This window comes from Malus domestica, chromosome 11 (genome assembly GCF_042453785.1).
Source record: "Malus domestica chromosome 11, GDT2T_hap1".
In the NCBI taxonomy this organism is placed as follows: Eukaryota; Viridiplantae; Streptophyta; class Magnoliopsida; order Rosales; family Rosaceae; genus Malus; species Malus domestica.
The window spans coordinates 2,419,424-2,440,975 of NC_091671.1; the positions used below are offsets into that span (position 1 = coordinate 2,419,424).

The 21,552-nt window shown below is 36.4% G+C and overlaps 4 protein-coding genes across 9 annotated transcripts; 2 read left to right on the plus strand and 2 right to left on the minus strand.

Annotated features, from left to right (window-relative positions):
* The first annotated feature begins 1,948 nt into the window (after positions 1-1,948).
* LOC103447152 (AP2-like ethylene-responsive transcription factor PLT2) lies at positions 1,949-5,758 on the plus strand. The gene is made up of 10 exons (XM_029087909.2): positions 1,949-2,090; positions 2,206-2,390; positions 2,494-2,872; positions 3,183-3,265; positions 3,382-3,390; positions 3,525-3,613; positions 3,745-3,818; positions 3,937-3,987; positions 4,073-4,149; positions 4,629-5,758. Exons 2-10 carry the CDS (start codon positions 2,249-2,251, stop codon positions 5,366-5,368), a joined length of 1,644 nt encoding a protein of 547 aa, XP_028943742.2. The 5' UTR covers positions 1,949-2,090; positions 2,206-2,248; the 3' UTR covers positions 5,369-5,758.
* Positions 5,759-11,810: 6,052 nt separating this feature from the next.
* On the plus strand, positions 11,811-14,613 carry LOC103447135 (uncharacterized). The gene is made up of 2 exons (XM_008386315.4): positions 11,811-12,025; positions 13,815-14,613. The coding sequence occupies exon 2, from the start codon at positions 13,839-13,841 to the stop codon at positions 14,394-14,396; it is 558 nt and encodes a 185-aa protein (XP_008384537.2). The 5' UTR covers positions 11,811-12,025; positions 13,815-13,838; the 3' UTR covers positions 14,397-14,613.
* A 279-nt stretch (positions 14,614-14,892) lies between these two features.
* Positions 14,893-16,892, minus strand: LOC103447133 (zinc finger A20 and AN1 domain-containing stress-associated protein 8-like). 6 transcript variants are annotated; one of them, XM_070807415.1, is made up of 3 exons: positions 16,744-16,892; positions 16,522-16,603; positions 14,893-15,817 (listed from the first exon to the last, which is right to left on the minus strand). In XM_070807415.1, exon 3 carries the CDS (start codon positions 15,802-15,804, stop codon positions 15,295-15,297), a length of 510 nt encoding a protein of 169 aa, XP_070663516.1. In that variant the 5' UTR covers positions 15,805-15,817; positions 16,522-16,603; positions 16,744-16,892; the 3' UTR covers positions 14,893-15,294. The 6 variants fall into 6 exon arrangements, with proteins under 6 accessions (XP_070663516.1, XP_008384532.2, XP_070663517.1 ...); XM_008386310.4 differs by having other exon boundaries at positions 14,893-15,832; positions 16,744-16,891; XM_070807416.1 differs by having other exon boundaries at positions 16,738-16,835.
* Positions 16,893-17,791: 899 nt separating this feature from the next.
* Positions 17,792-19,984, minus strand: LOC103412708 (zinc finger A20 and AN1 domain-containing stress-associated protein 8-like). The gene is made up of 3 exons (XM_008351244.4): positions 19,865-19,984; positions 19,636-19,714; positions 17,792-18,711 (listed from the first exon to the last, which is right to left on the minus strand). The coding sequence occupies exon 3, from the start codon at positions 18,681-18,683 to the stop codon at positions 18,165-18,167; it is 519 nt and encodes a 172-aa protein (XP_008349466.1). The 5' UTR covers positions 18,684-18,711; positions 19,636-19,714; positions 19,865-19,984; the 3' UTR covers positions 17,792-18,164.
* Positions 19,985-21,552: the final 1,568 nt, after the last annotated feature.

Here is a 21,552-nt window from a genome sequence, read left to right on the forward strand (position 1 = left end):
TCTATTCATCAGAAGTCATATAAAATTTAAATAAATCCAAAAGTTTTGAAAAGGTGTAAATTCTTCGCAGCAGATTTACTCCTGCTCCTCCTCCTCCCCTTTCTCTCACTCTCTATCATATAATATGGGATTTATTTTGTATCCTATAATAGTACTTATTGTTAACTATATACATCTCTCTATAATGAATGCATCAGGATGCGGTGTTATATTTATAAACACGTATCTGTGCATATGCAATGTACAAGTGCTTCCTTTAGGCTTTCAAAGTTGCCAAAGAACAGAGAAAGATTAATTCTCCAACGGCTTCTTAGAAGACTGAAAATACGCACACACAAATTTGAAATATCGACACATAATATTATTGTTCCATTCAATATAATTTGCTATAATATTGTAACACAAACCAGTGTTCAGGTATAAACAAAAGTTTGTGAACAACCCTTGCCTTGTAGAATAGCCGTCACACCAACCCTAGCTCAATAGTATCTTTATTTTAGTAGGACTATCATTTCAATTAGAAGAAGAAAAGATATGCTAGCTCTTGTTTATCTATTAGAATGTATGTTTTGGTCAGTAAGGGTGTGCAGTGTAACTCTATATAATACTAGCGGAGGCTAATTAACTTGTGGATAATTTTCCAATTAGTTTAAAGAGACCTTTAATATTTTTTTTAAAGGAAAACTAATGAAAAGGGCTTGAAAATTTTGAGTTTAATGATAAGGACAAAATAAAAGGTAAAGTGAATAGTACCAAGTTTGATTTTTTAGTGTAAAAATGTGATTTTTTGTTAAAATAAATAGTATCGTGGACTTTTCATTAAAACTCCATTTTTTTTAACCTGGACGCTTAACTGGATGGCACAACACAATACAAGCTTCTAACTGTGGACAGGACATTAGCAGAAGTTATTTAATTAACAAATATCTGCTCCCATCTTTTGACGGGTACGCAAACCAATTTGGTGGTCAACAGAATTCTTTGCGGAAACCAAAAACTAGCTAGCTAAATCCTTCAATCTTTTCTTAAGTTTCTTTTCAGAATCAATCCAATTTTTTTAATGGAAGCAGCAGAGAGTTTGGTGTGATTTTTGAACAGTCGAGTAATCCTTACTCCTTAGCCAAGACCTTTTTAATATTAAATATGTCGGATTTTTTAGGTTTATATATTGCTGTCCGTACACTCACATCTTTAGTTAACACATGCAGGACTCGGGGATCCACAAACTGGGTTTTCTTTGGTGGTGAGAGCACCCCAATTTTGCAGATCTTCTCTTCTGTTTTAAAATTGTTTCGATCACCTTATAAAAAATCTCAGTATATTTATCCCTTTGCAGATAAATGTGAAAGAACAGAGAGAGAGAGTGAGAGGTCGGTTGGGTTTGTATAGATATATCTATAATCTACTAGTTTAACTTTACGTAGAGTTTGAGAGTGGGAGATGATTTGTAGAGTGTGGGAATGCTGGGCCTTCGGGAGTCATTTGTTGCACTTTACGAGGTCGAGAGTTCCAATAAACCCTAGTGGGTAGAGAGAGAGAGAGAAAGAGGTTTGGTTGGACTTTTCCAAATTGGAATTTAGGGTTTGTCTGAGTACAAAGACTGATTTGGAGCTCGGCTTGTAGTTTAGTGTGACACTCGTGTCTCTTTAATTTAGTTTATGGTGATTGAGATAGCAAACACTAATTTTATATAATTAGAAACATATTTTTTTATATAATTATTGTGGTAATACTTGATTCTGAAATGTTGGAATATGGTGTTAAGAGTCAGATCAGTCAGAGTTAGACCAGCCTAAAATGACCAATGCCAAAGGGGTGACAAACACATTTTTATATAATATTATTTAATTTTTTGTCATTGTTTGACATATAGAGTAAGACTATAGCAACCCTAGCTACCTAGTTTATGCTAATTCATATAAGTATACCTTGTATCCTTGTCAAGATTCTCTCTTTTCAGTCTCCTCCCCTCTTCTCTCATCTTCTCAAAACTACATTCTTCTCTATACATAAAATCTAGAGAGAGAGAGAGAGAGAGAGATTTTCTGCTTCACCACTCTTCGAAACCCTAGCTATATATAGTCACCTGGGTAAACATCTATATATCATCACTTCTTCTCCTCTCTAGCTTGCGGACACCGCTAGTTTTTTTTTTTTTTGGGGTTTCTTTGAATATTGTCTTAACATTTTTATTTCCTTGTGCAGGAGAGGTCTTTGAGTTCTTGGAGAAGAGTTCAATCAAAGAAAAATGGGGTCAATGAATTCAAACAACTGGCTTTCCTTTCCTCTTTCTCCTACTAATTCTTCCTTGCCATCACAACTCCACCCTTCTCATTCTCATCAGTTCTCTCTAGGGTTAGTAAGTGATACCATGGATTTCCAAAACCAAGGTAATTCTTCTTTCTTTCCATGCATATTTTTTGTCCGTTTTATTTTTTTCCTTTTTCTTCTCTCTATCTGTCTCTCTCTTTTATACACTTTGTGATTTTGTAGAGTGGCATTTGATTAATACTCAAGGAAGCGACGAAGTTCCAAAGGTGGCTGATTTTCTTGGCGTGAGCAAATCCGAGAACCACTCAGATCTTGTAGCCTTCAACGATATTCAGGCCAATGATTCTGTCTCCGACTACTTATTCCCGAGCAACAACATAGTCTCTGTACAAAACACCGTTGTAGACAATTCTAGCAACTTTGATTTCCAAGAAAAATCCAACAGCCTCCAATCGTTGACTCTCTCAATGGGAAGTGGCAAGGGTTCTTCAGCATGTGAAACCAGCACCGATAATACCAGCGTTACCACTGTGGAAGCTCCCCCAAGGAGGACTTTGGACACATTCGGACAAAGAACGTCTATTTATCGTGGTGTAACAAGGTCAATTTTTACATCCAATTTTGTTTTCTTAATACTAGTCTTGTTTTCTTGGTCACAGGTGATCGAGGATTCATGGTCACTCACTCTTGAAATTTATATCAAGAGCTCAGATTACAACATCAAAAAACACATATATTTATCTTCAACCCTTGATATCAAATTTATCTATTTTATCTTTCACTCTTGATATCAAATCTGAAAATAAGTGACCATGCATTCCTTGTTACCAGGTGACCAAGATAACATTTATTTTCTTGATACATTAACATAAATTATTTTGCATGTGTAAATATATATATAAATAAAACAGGCATAGGTGGACAGGAAGGTATGAAGCTCATCTTTGGGATAATAGTTGCAGAAGGGAAGGACAATCCAGGAAGGGCCGCCAAGGTATTTATGCCTTATTCTCCTACAGCTAGGGTTCTTTTTACCTCAAATGTCTCACTGATCATCATTTTCTTGATCTTCATCATGGTCATTGTTGTTTCGGGCATGGTTTTTTCCAGTCTACTTGGGTGAGTACTAATTCTAACTAGCTACAATTTGTTATTTACCATTCTGAATTCTAAAAGCTGATGGTTTTGAACATTTTTGATGTGAAAGCAATCTCCTTTCTTTTCTTCTTGTTCTTTTGAATTACTTTAAACAGGTGGGTATGACAAAGAAGAGAAAGCAGCTAGGGCTTATGACTTGGCTGCACTAAAGTATTGGGGAACATCTACAACTACAAATTTTCCAGTAAGTTAATTTATGCGAATAAAAAAAATTGAAGGCTTGACAATGTGTCCCAAATAAAATAAGGGAAAGATAACTAGAGTTTTGTTTATATTCTATATGGCTTTTTAAGTAGTGTTGTACTATTGCTGCAGATCAGTAACTATGAGAAGGAGGTGGAGGAGATGAAGAACATGACAAGACAAGAATTTGTGGCAGCCATTAGAAGGTAAACGAAATAGAACAGACATATTTCCCATTTCGTAATTCATACCTTTTTCTGTTTAAAGAATTGTTTCTTGCACTAAAAGGTGTTAACTTTTCTTTCCATTTAATTAAACTTTCAGGAAAAGCAGTGGCTTTTCTAGGGGAGCGTCCATGTATCGTGGAGTTACAAGGTACTAAACTAGCTAGCTAGGCACGCTTTGTCTCCATGTCTCTCTTTCTCTATTTCTCATTGTACAAAACAAAATCTTTGTTCAGGCATCACCAACACGGACGATGGCAAGCAAGGATTGGCAGAGTTGCCGGAAACAAAGATCTATACTTGGGAACTTTCAGTATGTTTCTTACCCCATGCATACAATGCAATTATTGGATCGTATATATCACAAATATACAACTCAATATATATTCACATAAATATTCCCATTAAAAATAAATAAGATTATGTGGGATTCATGCAAAGCCCACTTAGATAAATTAGTATCCTCATTTTTGGTTGATACGTAATTTTTTTTACTTGTATAAGGGCTGGTTTGGTAATGATGTGCTTTGAAAAAAAAACTGATTCTGCTGTATTGTGAGAATAAGTTCATTTTTGCTGCTTCACGTTTTCAATTTTTTTCACCTAAAACTGTGAAAATAAGCTATTTTTAAGTGTTTATCAAACACCTTTTTTAGCTCAGCTTTTTTTTTTATACCCACTTTTGCTAGTAATACTTCTTTGGTGTATGACACTTTGTTGAAGTAAATGTGGTGCATGTAACATCATTCTTCGTCACATTTATGTGACTTTGATTGATTGAACTCTACATAGGTACTGAGGAGGAGGCAGCTGAAGCTTACGACATAGCAGCAATAAAATTCCGAGGCCTAAACGCCGTAACCAACTTCGACATGAGTCGATACGACGTGAAGAGCATTTTGGAGAGCAATACTCTCCCCATAGGAGGAGGGGCAGCAAAGCGTCTCAAAGAGGCTCAAGCATTGGAATCTTCCAGAAAACGTGAAGAAATGATAGCTCTCGGCTCCACCTTTCAGTATGCGGCTGCAGGAGCCGCCAGTTCATCAACATCAGCCAGTCGTAATTTTCAAGCCTACTCTTTGTTGCAGCCTCAGTCAACCCTTGATCAAAATGTACAACAATCCCAGCCTCTACTAACTCTCCAAAACCATGATATTTCTCAGTACATCCACCATCATGACCCTTCTTCATACCAAAATTACATTCAAACCCAGCTTCAGTTGCACCAGACCCAGCAGCAATACCATCCTACCCAGCAATTCTATAATAGTTATGGACTTCAGAGTACACACCCAGCTTTGCTTCAAGGTCTCATGGACATGGGTTCTTCTTCTGGCGTGATGGATCACAACAGTGGAAGCTCTAGTGGGAGCTATAGTGCTGGAGGGTATTTAGGGAATATTGGAATTGGGTTGGCTTCAAATTCAACAGTAAACAATGGAGTGGGTTCAGCAGAAGAGCTCGCACTTGTGAAGGTTGATTATGATATGCCTAATGGAGGAGGGTATGGGTATTTTTACAATGTGGAATGACTGAGGCTCGGATACTGAGATATTGTATGGGGAGATTAGTAATCTTGCGGTGGGGGAGATTAGTAATTTGTGATCGGGGGGACTTGAGGATGGATAGGAACAGTTTACTACCCCTTTTTTTGGGTGATTCTGAAGTAACAGGAGCTGATTTTCAATGCCTACACTAAGGACCTGGAGGACCTTTTATTTTGTTCTAGTATTTTGCTTATTCGATCTTTACATTGAACTCTGACCATAAATTAATCCCGTTGTGGTAAAACATGGTAGGATCAGTAGAATATGGGTGAAAGTTGGAACCCTAGATTTTGTGTGCATAAGACCTTTTGCACAGCTGCTGATGTAATTCTACTTGTGTTACCGTATGGACATTATTTCCAATTGAGTTTCCAACTTGTTTCAAATGCAAGTATTGTAATACACGTATATGTTAACCTTTCAAATGCAAGTATTATAAGAAGTTCGGCTACTCTAGTGACTTTTAGTTTCAGGTGGTCTTTAACTCTTTTAATCTTATTAAAGTGGATTTTCTTACACGTGAAATCAAACGACCACATGTATCCACGTATATGAGGCTAAAAAATTTGTCAGGGTTATGGATGTGAGGATGTGATGTAAAAGTCCTACATCATGTGGGAGATAAACTGATATATTGTACGGACTTATAAGCATGCAGTTGGTACTCTAGTATTGCGATTGGTTTTAGATTAGAACCTCAATAATATTAAGGCTAGTTTAGTATTGTTGTGCTTTAAAACAACTTATGCCCTATGCCCTGTTGTGATTATAAACAATTGTAAAATAAAATAGTTAATTGTTTGCTAAACTATATTAATAAAAATGCTTTTAGAAAAATGAGCAGTGTTGTATTGATTGATTAATTTTTATGTACAAGTATTGTGATTGTGTACAATAACCAAAATTGATATAATGTTGAATGTGTGATTAATTTTATTTCTGAGGTGATTTTATTAATTTCATGATAAATAATGGTAAGTTTTTAAGGTGTTTATTATTCTTGGTTCAGCTAAAAAGAAAGGGTCTTTATTATTTTCATCAAAAAAATTTAAAAAAAAAACCTTCAAGCTATGTTTCAATTTCAGATCAGAAACTACGGGAGGTTGTGAAGATGTTCAGCTCTGTCACTTGTATAATCATCATGGTTTTAAAAGGCGCTAATCAAACAATAAGCCGGAAATGCATGACAAATCATTGAGTGGAGTAAGGGCTTTTTTGGTGTCTGGATCTATACGGATCGCTTGCCGGACTCCAAAATTTCTCCCCTCTTGATGATATAAAAATAAATAACCAATAAAATTACTTGTGGCTAGAGCCTAGAGAGAGACTCTGTCAGATCATGGGAGTTTTTTAAATCGACTAGTTTTAGCTCAATATATATAGGGGTGGGTTCGGTACGGTTACCGTACCAAAACCCTTGTACCAATTACCGTACCAAACTTTTGGTTTAGTAAAATCTATTACCATTACCGTACCAAACTTTCGGTATACCGAAGTTCGGTATTGCCAAAAGTTCGGTTGGCATGGTATGGCAATGGTAATTGCCATTTTGTTTTGGGACAAAATCTGTTTTTGTTTTTTTAACCCAATTCAAGGGCAAAACTTTTTTTTTTGTACCTTTATCTCATACATTGTAAATTAAATTAATCTATTATTCATTATTCACAATTCACACACATAATAATTCAAATGATGCATCAAGATTCAATATGAAAATTAAGCTTACAATCCAAATAGAAGTTACGAACCAAAACAAATAGAAGTTAACAATCCAAATAGAAATTAAAGTTTCAAACCAAATGAAAATTGGAAGTAAACTTCAAAAAGGAGAATTCATTGATCAGTTATTCAAGCTTGAGATGTCGAAACTTTTGGAAGAGGCATTGAACTTGTAGAAGATTGAGTTTGTGTCAAGCATACATTACAAACAAAGAAAACATATTAATTAGTAGCAAGAAAAATTAAAGTTGAAAACCATTTAATAACAAATTTACTAAAAAAATTAAAGCATATCTTTCTTGTTTTTTCTTCTTTCATTTCCTTGTAAAATTGAAGCATATATTTCGTTGGTTCCTTGTAGAAGTTTACTTCATCTGCCCTAAGTCAACCACTAGTACGCACTAGTGCCTCCATTATTTTAGGAGTCAAGGATACCCTAAAAGGGTCCACAACCTTTCTCCCTAGGCTAAATGCATTTTCACTAGCAACAGTAGAAGTGGGGGTTACAAAGATATTTTGGCTATTTTGTGAAAGAATTAGGAACTCTTTTGTGTTTGATTTCCACAATTTTAAGATATCAAAGTCACCAACAACAATACTAATATAAGTAGGGTTTTATTTTCAAATTATTGGAATATTATAAATATGTGTTATATAATTATCTATTATATAATTTATAAATTATAAATTATATTGTATTTTTGGTATGGTACGGTAATACCGTGGTAATGGTATCCATTACCAATACCGTACCATGAAATTTCGGTACGGTACAATACCGTACCATTACCGATTGGTACAAAAAATTTGGCACAAAATCGGTATGGCACGGTTGGCAATTCGGTTGGTACGGCAATTTGGCAAAAAAATCCACCCCTAAATATATACATCCCTTTCCAATCCTGAAATCAAAATTAGATTTTATAGAGTTTTCTGCTAATACATTATTAGCTACATTATAAGCTTCAATAACAATAACAAGGTAATAGGTAAATTTAATTTCTTGAACATTTTTTTTTTTTGTATCTAAATCTGTTGGGAAAGGAAAATTAAACTTATTCTTCAACAGCAAGGCATGCACATTAGATTGGTTATAAACTGAATTACAAGTGACCATGTAAAATGAGTGAACTTATTTATCATTCTTCAATCATGAATATGATAATTGGCATGAAATGTTACGTAAAGAGCTAGTCTAAATTTTACAGTTGGTGAAAATCAAGACAGAGATTTTTTTTTTTTTTTTTCTATGAAAGAAAATGTAAGAATTTGATAAGGTTAAGGGAGAAAGTCTTGGTATGATTTGTTTGAAGAATTTGAGATATTGGAGGAAACTAAGTTGAGAATAAATATTTTTTTTTCTTCCATGTTTTTGCCAGTGGGTTGTTGTTTCTATTGGCCGATATATCATATCTTTACCAGAAGTTTATGGGTTTTTCCTAGCAGGTTTTACATTAGCGGAGCCCATTATACCAAACAATGACTGAAATTTCATTCGATGTAAACTCAAATACTCTAGAGTCCATACACAAACTCATTCTGAAAATCTTGGACGACGGAAAACCATCTCTGGCACGTTCAAACGCCTATTAAAGAAGATGACAACTCTGGACAGGGAGGAGGAAGCTAATTAGAATGGATCCATTCGTTGATGTAGCACAAACAAAATGGAAGAATTTGCAACCGCTACAGCAGTTTGCAAAGAGGGCAAGATAGTGAGCCGAATAAAACTTTACTTTTCGATCTTGGGGGAGATAGTTTGAAGGTGAGTGCATTGGCCATTGAAAAGTACAAATGAAAAGTACTTCATACTAGTGAAGATGAGAGATAGAAAGTAAGGACACTGGATTGTCTGCCCTCCCCATCCATCCCCTTCCCATACCCTCCTATTTGAACGGTCACGGTTAAGCCACGTCAACATTTTATATTCCCATTGCTTTTTGTCTTATATCTCTTTAAAAAATTAATATAAAATGTTAACGTGGCTTAACCGTGACCGTTCAAATAGAAGGGCATGGGAAGGGGATGGGATGGGGAGGGCAGACAATCCAGGTCCTCTCTTTCAACCTCATGTTTTGTAACTTGCATATACAGGATTTTTCAGTGCTATATTCTTGTTTCTTAGGTTGTAATTTGATTAGAAAATCGTGAACCGCTTTATATGCTAGAGATAAAAAAGAGGAATAAAAAGGATTCAATTCTAAAGAGGTGAACAAGGGGCTTAGAGCATTAAACTGCGAGTTGTCAATGATGCAAAGCTGGAAAGTAAATGGTTGATGAGGTTATCATGCTAGATGGTGGCAGTCGAATCCCGACGATAAAAAAGATGTTGAAGGATGGGTTTGATGAGATGGAGCCAAATGAAAGGATATAAAATTGTGTAGCCTATGGGCCTATGGGGCTGCTTAGAAGCCAGAAAGCAAATGCTTGATCATGGGGCGAGGGATCAGGTGCAAATGCTTGATCATGGGGCGAGGGATCAGGTGCAAATGCATGATCATGGCGAGGGATACAGAAGCAGGAATGTGTGATATATAAGAAATTGAGATTTACAGGCATGTTGAATATGTAAAGTGTGTTTTACTAAACCGTCTATATCAGCCACATCATTATCATTTTTCATCTTCTACGTTTTTGCCAGTGGGCTGTTGTTTATGTTTGCGGATCTATCATATCTTTACCAATAGTTTTTTGGGTTTTTCTTACCAAGTTTTACATGAGCGGAGCTCATTATACCAAACAATGGCGGAAATTTCTTTCAATGTAAACTCGAATCCTCCAGAGTCCATACACCACCTCATTCTGAAAATCTTGGAATACGGATAAACCATCTGTGTCAGTCGAATCCCGACGGTCAAAAATATGTTGAAGGATTGGTTTGATGAGACGGAGTTAAATGAAAGGATGCAGAATTGTGTAGCCTATGGAGCTGCTTATGAAGCTAGAAAGCAAATGCTTGATCATGGGGCCAGGGATATAGGAGCATGAAAGTGTGGTATATACGGAAGAGATATTTACAAGAACGTTGAATATGTAAACTGAATTTTGCTAAACCGTATATATAAGCCACACCATTATCACTTATTATCCATATTATGGAAATGCTAAGGTAACTCCCTCTAAAGCGAGACTCTTCATGGACTCTCTGTCACCTTATAGCTTAACGTCAATTTTCTTACCAACACTAAAAAACATTGTGCAAAAAATATGAGGAAGTGTCCATTTCACTTTTGAGAGTCCTTCAACATTCCTCTTCGTCTTAACATGAGATCTAAAATTACCATGTAAATCTCACTCCATGTTATATTATTCAAGCCGTGTATTTTAGAGATAGATCTTACTTTTGCTCGCATTACAGCCATCCACTTCCATCTCTGCAACCACTATCTATAATGCACTAAAGGCACCTCTTCAAGAGCACAAAAAACAGAGAGAGAGTTGTGCCTTTACAATTTCATTGGTCACAAAAATGTGTCCAACTTCTCCGTTGCACAAACGAATCCACCAAAGACAACCTGGAACCGGCCATTCGATTCTTTGTAGCTCTTTTCAAATGCAAGACACTTGTTATTGCTAGTTTTGCCATCAACCACTTCCATCTCCCAGAAACTATCTGTGTGCCCGATTTAGATTCCTTCACGTAGCAATCGACGGAAATATTAAATCTGCATCAGATAGTACGAGTAGTTTTGTCGAGATGCAGAAACGTTGTCTGGAACTTTGGGCTTGAATTCTTCCGTTGGAGCACCACACCACCTTTGTATTTGCAAAGGACAACTTCTTGTTATAGATCCTCCTATTTTTGCAGATCATTCAGATTGAAGTCTCGGAAACATTAACATTCAGATCGTGTTTTCTCGATATGTAAGTGTTAGGTCGTACAGTTTGTAGTTTTGTGGTTTGTCGTTGGCACCACCCAGTGGTATAACAAAAGACCGACTGTGTTGCTAACATTCCAATCTTTTGTGTTATGCGATTTTTTGGGGTTTCTCTTCTATGCTACGTAGCATTAAATACTATGAGAATTGGATAACTTGAAACCACAACAAAAGCAATAACCCGAATTAATTCAAATCATTAAATCCTCGTAGCATTTACTGCCACGTAGCATGGAAGAATTTTTCAATCTTTTGGTTTATTTGCAAAGGTGTGCTTTATTAGGTTACTACTTAAGGAATAACGGGGTTTTCTTCTTGGTTTGATTTAATCTACGTCATAAACGTTGATAAATTTTAAACTATTTTTGGAAAGGATTGTTGTTGTGGAGTAGAATATCAATACACATAAAAGCATAAATTCTCCCTGCATCCATTGAAATTGTCAAAATGTATTAATAACATGTTGACACATTTTGGTTGCTGTTAGAATATAGGCATATTATCTATTATATATCGACATTTTGTTATAAAAAACAAACATCCATATCACAGCAAACTATTGACATTTTTAGAAGTAAGTTTAAAATAATCAAAAACGTTTTCAAATCATCCAAAACACTTTTGAGGAAATGTTTGACAAACAAAAATTAAAATGCTTATGGACACTTGCTTTTATTTTTATTAGAAGGTACGATTTGCTCTTAATAGAAACGCTTATGAGCATAAGTGAATATCCCATTTCCAAAAGGTCTTCGGGTCCTTCTCTACAATGAATTGACCCTCAAGCAAGCATTAAAGGTCCCAATATAATAAAATAAATTAAATAAATAGAATAAAAGGACAATTTTAAAGCGGCGATTGCGAAATACCAGTGCCGCGATGCTAGAAATCCATTAACCACTTCCCCAAGAAATAGAAGAGCCATCAACTGGAGGAGGGCAATTTGTACAAGCACAAGAAAAGCGCTCCATCAATCGCTTCTTCCAAGTTTTATAAATAATTTTTTTAATATTTTCATTAGACTTTCATTGATTTCTCTGTTGAGGTAAGGTCTCTGCTAAGCTTGTATGTAATTCATCCTTTTATTTCTTGTTTTTTCATCTGGGTACTTTTTTTTGTGTGCTGGATTTATGTATTTTTTCGCTGTGAATTTGAACCCAAATCGGGATTAAGGATTGATAAAAGTTGATGAATTTTTTTATTTACGTGTTTGTATTGGCCCTGTTCTTGATTTGCTAGGGATTGGAGTTTTTTGTGTTTTTAGCTGATACTGCAGTGGATAAAGTTCATAGATTTCTGATTTTGGAGGACCCATTTGTGAATTGCTTCTGAATTTGGATAAAAAAAAATTCTGGGTTTGCAGTTACATCTGTGATTTGTTTTAATTTTTTTTTTTGGGGGCAAGTGTGATTTGTTGCGTATGTGGTGAAAAAAATTGGATGGCTTTATTTGTTGTGAGATTCAATTTTGTGTTTCAATATCACAAAGAAGTGTGGAGGAATTTTGAGATTAGGGTTAGTGTTACTGAATTCCTTAGGAACTAAATGTTGTTGCTTGAGAATTCATAGGCTTTTCAAAGATCCGGTTTTGGGTTTTTTGAATTCTGCCCATTTCTCCGTTTGCTCGTAGGAGGTTAAGATTAGGATCACTTTTTTTGCCTATGGAGAAACTTGATTTCTGGGCGAGATAGTATTGGGTTTTCTGGGATGTTCACCTTGCTTAGACAACGAATGTAGCCCAGCGTGGGGTTATATTAAAACTAGGACGACGGTGCAAGAATAGTAATTTCATTGTAGTGAATAAAAGCCCGTGGTGCTGCTCTTTTTCCAGCTATAACTACCTGATTCGTTTAGTTTTTCAGCTTGCTAGTATATTGCTTGTGATGCCATATGTAGGCAAGTTTGTAGTGTAACTGTTTTCAGTTAGCACAATGAGTTTAATTAGTGATAATCGAAATTCTGTTCATCGTCGTCTAGAAATTCTGTTACAACTGTCAGTTTTGGTGTGTCTTGTGTTCTAGAGATGTGCATCAAGGAGGATAGTAGTCTAATATATGGCAGAGAGCGTAAACGAATATCAGCTGTAATAGCTGTAATAGGAGTTTGGAACCTAAATAGTATCCTCCGACTAGTGAAAAGTCTAGATGAGAAGATCAATCCAGAAAGGCTTCTCAGTATTTTCGGTGGTTAGTCATTTGATGGCATTAGACACCATCTATCCATGTACTTACAAATAGAATTGTTCTATCCAGTACTCGACTTCAAATTTAGCTTTATAGTTCTCTTTCAGCTTATCTCTGATCTAGCATTTTGGTATCTTGAATAGTTTATGATGTCAGAGTATTGTTCTCCGTCGCTGTAAAATTGAACATCAAGCACAAATATGTCATCGCAGTTACGTTATATGGTAGCTGCTTTTGTTTTGGGTAACCAGACCACATAGTACGCAGTAATTCGAACTTTGCCAAATTAACAGCACTGTCATATTGTAGTCTCTGCATACTTTTTTTTTTTAATTGGTGTTTCCCAATTGCATGATTGGTATGTTATATAGGTTCCCATGTGAAATGATCATATTCAGTTGTGGTCTGAATACTCGTATCTACTAGTTTCATTTACCCACTGGAATTGTTGTTGATTAGAAATTGTCAATAGTCAAATTGATTGCAGTCTGTTGCATTGGCTATGATGAGCTAAATCGTTAGCAATGAGTCCTCTCATTCTTAAAGTTCTCTCTAACTGAAATTTTCTAGTATGTATCATGATGTTTGAGAAGCTAAAACACATTATATGATCTTACTCTTTCTTCTAACTAATATGATGATCTTTTATCAGCACACGGAGTGACAAACAAAGGCAATGGTGAGGGCATACACACAAGAATACACATACAAGCACCCATGGGAGCGGGTGACTTCTGCATCGTGGAAAAAATTTGCTGATGCTGAAAACAAACGCACACTATCACATATCCTTGAAGTTGACACGCTGAACCACAAGCTTGATCCCAGCACAGGAAAGCTTTACACCACACGTGTTATCACTGTCCATGCGCCAGGACCATGGTTTGTCCGCAAAATTGTTCGCCAGGATGTCTGCCACTGCGTTGAGTCAACAGTTGTGGATGCGCAAGCACGATCAATGCAACTCGCCACCAATAATATTAGCCTCGAAAAGTTTATAGAGGTGGAGGAGAAGATCAGGTATGATCCCCACCCTGAGAACCCAAATGGCTGGACATTATGCCGACAGGAGACTAGCATTCGAATCAAGCCTTTATCAGCATTGGCATCAATGGCAGAAAAGGTTGAACAACGCTGCGCTGAGAAGTTTGTGCAGAACAGTGCCAAGGGTAGAGAGGTTATGGAGAAGATATGCAAGTATCTTGAAGCTGAATCTAAAGGGATTTCTTTCTAACTTGAACCGGATTTTGTAGTGCTAGATCATGGGCTTGTGAACCCTTTCAAAGTAGAAAATAATCGAAGACGGAAATTGTAGAACCGTGGACAATTTCTCCTCGAATCTCTGTCAGTCGAAATTTTGTTACCGTAAAGTATTTGTTGTGAACTTCAGTTCTGCATTACTTTACATGTAGTTTTTGTAGTTTTGTTCTTGTGTATGATGATTTACCCAATCTCTCTTGTTCATTGTTTACAATTCAGAAGTTATCTAATTTTCGCTTGTGAATTAGCTCAGTGATATGAAAAGAGGGGATGGTTGAACACAAAACCTCGGGTGCAAGGACCGAGCTACAAGTCTCTTTCATGCGTTTACTGCCATTTTCCGCCAATAAAACTGCTATTTTCCACGTCTTCTACCGTCTTACTGTTCTTCTTTCCCTTGACAACAGTTACATTTTGAGTTCAAAAATTGATCATAATCATATAGAAAACCAGATCTTTAAGAACATGCATGAAAACCCAATCGGCAAAAAATAGATAAAAAATCGATCGTAAATACATATACGCATGGAAGCCACATCAATACTTTACAATAGAAGATCCACTGACAATGTACTAGAAGAAACAAGTGCGATATGAACAGCGCATAGACACATTACGAAGATTAACCCGAACCATGTCCATCAAACCGGCATAGACTACAACTTAAGACACTGGAGCAACACATAAGCTTTCTCCCAATCGCAACAAATACAGAGTTCTACAGAGTGCAGAGATGTCTAACTCGCCTTACCCTCCCCAGTGGATCTAATATTACAATAGGGCAAGTGCTAAGATACCGCTGCAGACTCTGAAGCCGTCTCATGGATGAAAACAAGCATCAATTTCGGAAATCAAACTTCACTGCACCACACTTAGATTTTACCAAGCTTGTCAGCTTTTACGACAGGGTTGGCTTTCGCAATAGCATCCTGTCCAGCAGTGAGATAATCGTAAGAGCAGTCATGTTTGTCTGAATAACGATGTACTGCACAAAAGAGGTGGCCACACCGACAATTGAACCCTGTTAATCCAACCCGCTTGTTGCAAGTGTTGCAACGTTTTGGGCCCTCTGGCTTTGGCTCACCAGATGACCCTGAACCAAAGGAAAAGGATGGTTGCGAAGAGAGAGTTTTTGGCTCCATTGGATGGGGTTGAACATCCACAGAAGCAACAGGCTCATTTGCGTTGATGCTTGATGTTCTGTTGACAATGCTTCCAAAGGATGATGCAGCAAGCTTCGCCTGCTCCTGTTTCAAGACCATGTCCTTGTGACACTTGGAGCACATATTCATAGTAGCCGCACTTCCGAAAAACCCACAATTGTTTACGCACAAAATAGGACCTTCCGGGGCAGATTGACATCCAGTCTCCTCGTGCTCCATCTTTTCAACTTACCTGCAAAGAGAGCACCTGAAACCCAAAGTTCAAATTCGACCTCAGATTTCTCACCACTAGCAATTACAATAACTTCACAAACTACCCAATACCTGACCCTTGACTCTCAAATTTTGACTAATCATCCAAATAAATAATCCACACAAAAACCCCAAATTAATAATTTGCAGATTTCCCCTAGAATCAACAAAAACTGGGTAATCAACACAAAAATCCCAAAATGCAAATTTGCAAAGAACCCATTAGAAACCTAAATCAACAAAAACCCAAACTTGGTCAGCCATACAAGCACCTATGAAGCACAGATACTTCAGTTGCGCATATCACGGTCAAAGGATACGGATTTAACTTTATGGATACACGTATCCCACATTTGGGAAACAAGTATCCGGCTTTTAGATACCTTTACACTTTTAAATGAGAAATTAATACGAAACAGAGCTTTTTTTGCAGATAAAGAGACTAGATTTCCAACTTTTCTTCTCCAACAAATCAAATGAAATTGAATTTGGATATTTAGAGTTAAAATATGATTTAAATATATTTTTTTATTGTCGTATCATATACATATACATGCATCCCAAATTGCAAATTTGCAGAGAACCCCTGAAAACACTTAAAATCAATAAAAAAAAAAAAAAACAGAACTTGGTCAGCTTTGCAAGCACAATAAACATATCCATATACATACACAGAAACCATACCCGGTTAAAAACAAATCTCTTGAAATTGCAAGTCTGAAACCCCCGAGCTCAGAATCGCATCAAACACGAAGCCCCTGTTCACCTAAAAAAACCAAGAATTAAAATCAGAGTCGGCAATCGAATACGAAAGATCGAAAAAATCCCCGATCCAAAGTATAAATTGAAACCAAATACACACAAATCAAGCAGTAATTGAAATTAGGGGATTTTCAAAACCGTAACCCTAGCAGATTTTGGATCGCCCGAGGAGAGAGAAATCGAGGGCCAGCAAGAGAGAGAGAGAGTCGTGTTTCACTATTTTCCTGTGCGACGCTCTCGTGAAATTTAATAACGACCATTTCTATTATTATGTCGACGTGGCGGTTTTCTATTGGCGGGAGGTCTTACCTCAATTGGCGCTAATTTCCTCTTTTGTCCCTTTTTGTCAGGGAGCTAATATATTCTCCTTTACGGAAGGGGATTCTCCGCGGATATATTTTGCAAGAGCCCTAAAGATTCTCACATCCTAACTGTTTATCGTATATTGTGTAATTAATTTTCGTCAGATACTATTTATGTTTAATTTTAAATAATTTTTGACTATACGATACACGATAAATGATTAAAATGTGAGAATTTCTAAGATCCCTACAAAGTGGATCCAGATGGAATTCAATTCCCTCCTTTATCAGCGCACAAGTGACAAACAAAACAATGGTGAAGGCATAAACACAATACCACATACAAGGGAATATTTTTACTCGTCTTACTATCATATGAGTTTAAATTTTAAAATTTGTGGAATGAACAACACATTTTTCAAAATTTAAACTCACCAAACGGTGATAAATAGGATAGCGAATATTACCACCATTTGAAGGTATACAGCACCCATGGGAGCAAGGTGGTCCGCACTCGGACTTGTTCCATACAAACAGGTGATCCGGTTGCTAAACCCCAAAATTTCTCCATGGAGGGAGCGACTTCCACATCGGGTAAAAAACTTACTAATACTAAAAACGAACAAACACTATCACTTACAACAATGATATACGAGGTGAGAGTTGAACACAAAACCTCAAATACAAGGGCCGAGGAGAGAGTTGAACACAAAACCTCGGATACAAGGGCCGAGCTACAAGTCCTTTTCCCGTGTTAACTGCCAGAAAATTTCCGCGTCTTTTACCGGTCAAGTGTTCTTTCCTTTCACAACAGTTACATTCTGAGTTCAAAAATTGATCATGATCGTATTGAGAACTAAATCTTTAAGAACACGCATGAAAACCCGATCGACCAAAAAGGAAGAGTAAATAGAATTATGCATGGAAACCACATCGATACTTTACAATACAAGATCCACTGACAATGTACTAGAAGAAACAAATGCGATATAAACAGCGCCGGGACACATTACGAAGATTAACCCGAATCATGTCCACCAAACCAGCATAGACTACAACTTAAAAGACACTGGAGCAACACATAGAGTTCTTCCAATCATAACAAATACAGAGTTCTTCAGACTGCAGAGATGCCTAAACCCTTGCCTAAGTAGATGTAACATTATAATGGGGCAAGTGCTAAGATACCGCTGCAGACTCTGAAGCCATCCCGTGGATGAAAACAAGCATCAATTTTGAAAATGAAACTTCACTGCACCAGGCTTAGATTTTATCGAGCTTCTCAGCTTTTACTACTGGGTTGGCTTTCGCAATAGCATCCCGTCCAGCAGTGCGATAATCGTAAGGACAGTCATGTTTGTCTGAATAACGATGTACTGCGCAAAAGAGGTGACCACACCGACAATTGAACCCTGTTAATCCAACCCGCTTGTTGCAACTGCTGCATCGTTTCGGGCCCTCTGGCTTTGGCTCACCAGATGACCCAGAACCAAAGGAAAATGATGGTTGTGAGCTGATAGTTTGTGGTGCTACTGGCTGAGATTGAATGTCCACAGGAGGAGCAGCAATAACAGGCTCATTTGCATTGATGCTTGATGTTCCGTTGACAATGCTTCCAAAGGATGATGCAGCAAGCTTCGCCTGCTCCTGTTTCAACATCATGTCCTTGTGACACTTGGAACACATATTCATAGTAGCCGCACTTCCGAAAAACCCACAATTGTTTACGCACAAAATAGGACCTTCAGGGGCAGCTTGACATCCAGTCTCCTCGTGCTCCATCTACTCAGCTTACCTGCAAAGAGAACACCTGAAAACCAACAATTTAATGGGGGACAGCTCAGTAAAAGCGGAAATTCACAAGCCCCCTATACACGAAATCAAAAGAACAAACACAAGCAATAACTTACCGAACACCATGTATAATTAAAATAATGCTCGCAGTATAATTTAATGCTGGTTGTATATAAGCAATGTAAATACTAAATTCTTGTTGGAAAGGCACAACTTGTTAAGACTATACGATTCCATGTGACATAATATCAAGGAATGTGAAGTCAGGGTATTGCATTGTCTTTATAATTTCCACACAACTAATCTTTGAACAGAAACCGTTTAGATTTCAATCCGGAAATTAATAACATCCAAAGATGTTAAACCAGTAAAAATTCTTTTTGAATTTGTGTCACAAGGACATATGCTTGCAAATTCAATAAGATAAAAGAAAACAGAAACCTGCTAAAAATCAGAAGCAAAATCTTTTATTACAATACCCGAATGCACATTCGTCGTGACGACAAGTATTAGTAGTCAAGCCACACAAAAACACCTATCAACGAACTGAGAGCAAATACATACAAAAGAATAAATTCAAATACAAAATAAAAATGAAATCTAATTATGATAGACCTCTTCATTTGTGCCAAAGTTCAAATTCAACCCCAACTAGCAATTACAATAACTTCACAAACTAACCAATACCTGACCCTTGACTCTCAAATTTGAACTAAATAATCATTCAAATAATAATCCACACAAAAACCCAAATTTGCAAATTTGCAGATAACCCCTGAAAACACCTGGAATCGTACCCTGTTAAATCAACACAAAAATTCCAAATCCCAAATTTGCAGACAACCCCTAAAAAACACCTAAAATCTACAAAAAAAACCCGAACTTGGTCAGCTATACAAGCACATGTATAAATATACATACACATACACCGAAATCGTACCCTGTTAAAAGAAAACCTCTTGAAATTGAACCTCTGAAACCGATTTCCCGAGCTCAGAATCGCATCGAACACGAAGCCCCTGTTCATCCAAAAAAACCAAGAATTAAAATCAGAGGCAGCAATCGAATACAAAGATCAAAGAAAGCCCTCTATCAAAAGCAGACAACTTGAAACCAAATTCAAAGAAATCAACAGTAATTGAAATTAGGGGATATTCAAAAACCCTAACCTAGCAAATTTTGGATCGCCCGAGGAGAGAGAAAGCGAGAGCCAGCCAGAGAGAGAGAGAGAGAGTCGTGTTTCTCTGTTTTTCGTTTTCCTGTTCGACCCTCTCGTGCAATTTAATAACGACTATTTCTACCATGAGTCCGACGTGGCGGGATCCCATTGGCTCTCATGAATTGCCCTTTTTGTCCCTTTTCTTCGAAAAGGTTGGGAAATATGCTGGTAAGGGTTAGGTGTAGTGGTCGGTTAATCACAATGGTAATGTTGAGATTTTATTCTTTCCCAAGTAAAAACTATTATTCAATGTGATGGAAATACGGTTTGATACAAAAGTGTAATAAGATAATTTGTTGGATAATTAAAAAAAATTGACTAATTGTATTATGACATTTGATGTACCAAACTGTTCCTGGCACACTGAAAAAAATTTAAACCAAACCCGTTTGGAATTTGATAACATGAGCTTGTTTAGAGTAAAAATTACAACGAATAAACATACTGGTAATTCACGAATTTAAACATTACTATTAAAATGTAAGCAGATCTTTTCGACTGCCAAAGAGTGAGTATTTATCATTTTATCAAATATAAATCACAAATTCATGTACATAATCACGAGTTTAATAAAAACTTATGGAAAAAAATATTAGAGATTTTAAGTAATAATATTGTTTTGAGGAATTTTTATACTAGTATTATATTTTAAACTGATCTACATTGTGGATTAAATACTCGAGCTCGGATGCATAAAAATGGGAAGTACATGTGCTCAAGGCAATATGACTACACCCACATATGTTGTTGTAATGACCAATTTAGTTTTAACAGATTTATTATATCTTATGAGAAAACATAATAATTCTTAAGTAATTTTGATGATAGATAAAAAATTAAACAAAATATAGTTGAATAATTGTGCACAGGTTTTATGAATAGTGCTAGGTATACTAAATTATCAAATCATGCGATATGTCATCAATAGAAAATATGCACACTAATCAACACTTAAGTGATAATTCAATCATCAATAACACGTCATATTATTTACAAAAATTGGTCTAAATAATTGACTTCCCACAATACCCGAGCCTTTATAGTTTAACTTCCATTTGATTACTTATATTTTACTCTCAATCAAACTATGAATGCCATATGATTGGTGACACTTCAACCACAAATATGGTAGTGATGATGAATATGTCCATGGAACCTCAAAATGCAAGCAAACACTGCCTTTACAAATTTTGAATATAAAAGGTTTGCTAAATAGTCACTAATTAGTTCTAATTTTCCCCCTTTACTTTTAACTCATATCTTCTCTCTTTTTTATACTTTGATCCCTCATTTATGTTTGATTTAAAGCATGTCTTTGAGTACTTTCAGTCATTACCCTTTCTGTTCTTTTCTTTTTTCCATGTCTTGTCTAGCTAATCTTTAAGAGTAGTACAGATGGTTTCTGCATGATTCCCTTTCATTGGACTTGTATGCTACTCTCTTGCGCTTCGATTCTTCGAAGGCGGTCATGTATGGAACGAAGAAGTAAGAACGATGCGCTGTGGTCTTGAAAATGGAAGATTATCGGCAATAAAGCAAATCGGGGAGGAGATTTGGAGCTGGTTTCTTGTTCTTCACAATTTTGAGAAAAAGATAAAAAATTTACAGAAGTTCTTTTCATTTCTTCCTTACTACGTT

Coding starts and splice junctions, on each gene's coding strand:
- LOC103447152 (XM_029087909.2), top strand. CDS start 2,249: ATGGGGTCAATGAATTCAAACAACTGGCTTTCCTTTCCTCTTTCTCCT. Junction 2,873..3,182: donor ATTTATCGTGGTGTAACAAG/GTCAATTTTTAC, acceptor TAAATAAAACAG/GCATAGGTGGACAGGAAGGT. Junction 4,150..4,628: donor TCTATACTTGGGAACTTTCA/GTATGTTTCTTA, acceptor AACTCTACATAG/GTACTGAGGAGGAGGCAGCT.
- LOC103447133 (XM_070807415.1), bottom strand. CDS start 15,804: ATGGAGCACGAGGAGACTGGATGTCAATCTGCCCCGGAAGGTCCTATT.
- LOC103447135 (XM_008386315.4), top strand. CDS start 13,839: ATGGTGAGGGCATACACACAAGAATACACATACAAGCACCCATGGGAG.
- LOC103412708 (XM_008351244.4), bottom strand. CDS start 18,683: ATGGAGCACGAGGAGACTGGATGTCAAGCTGCCCCTGAAGGTCCTATT.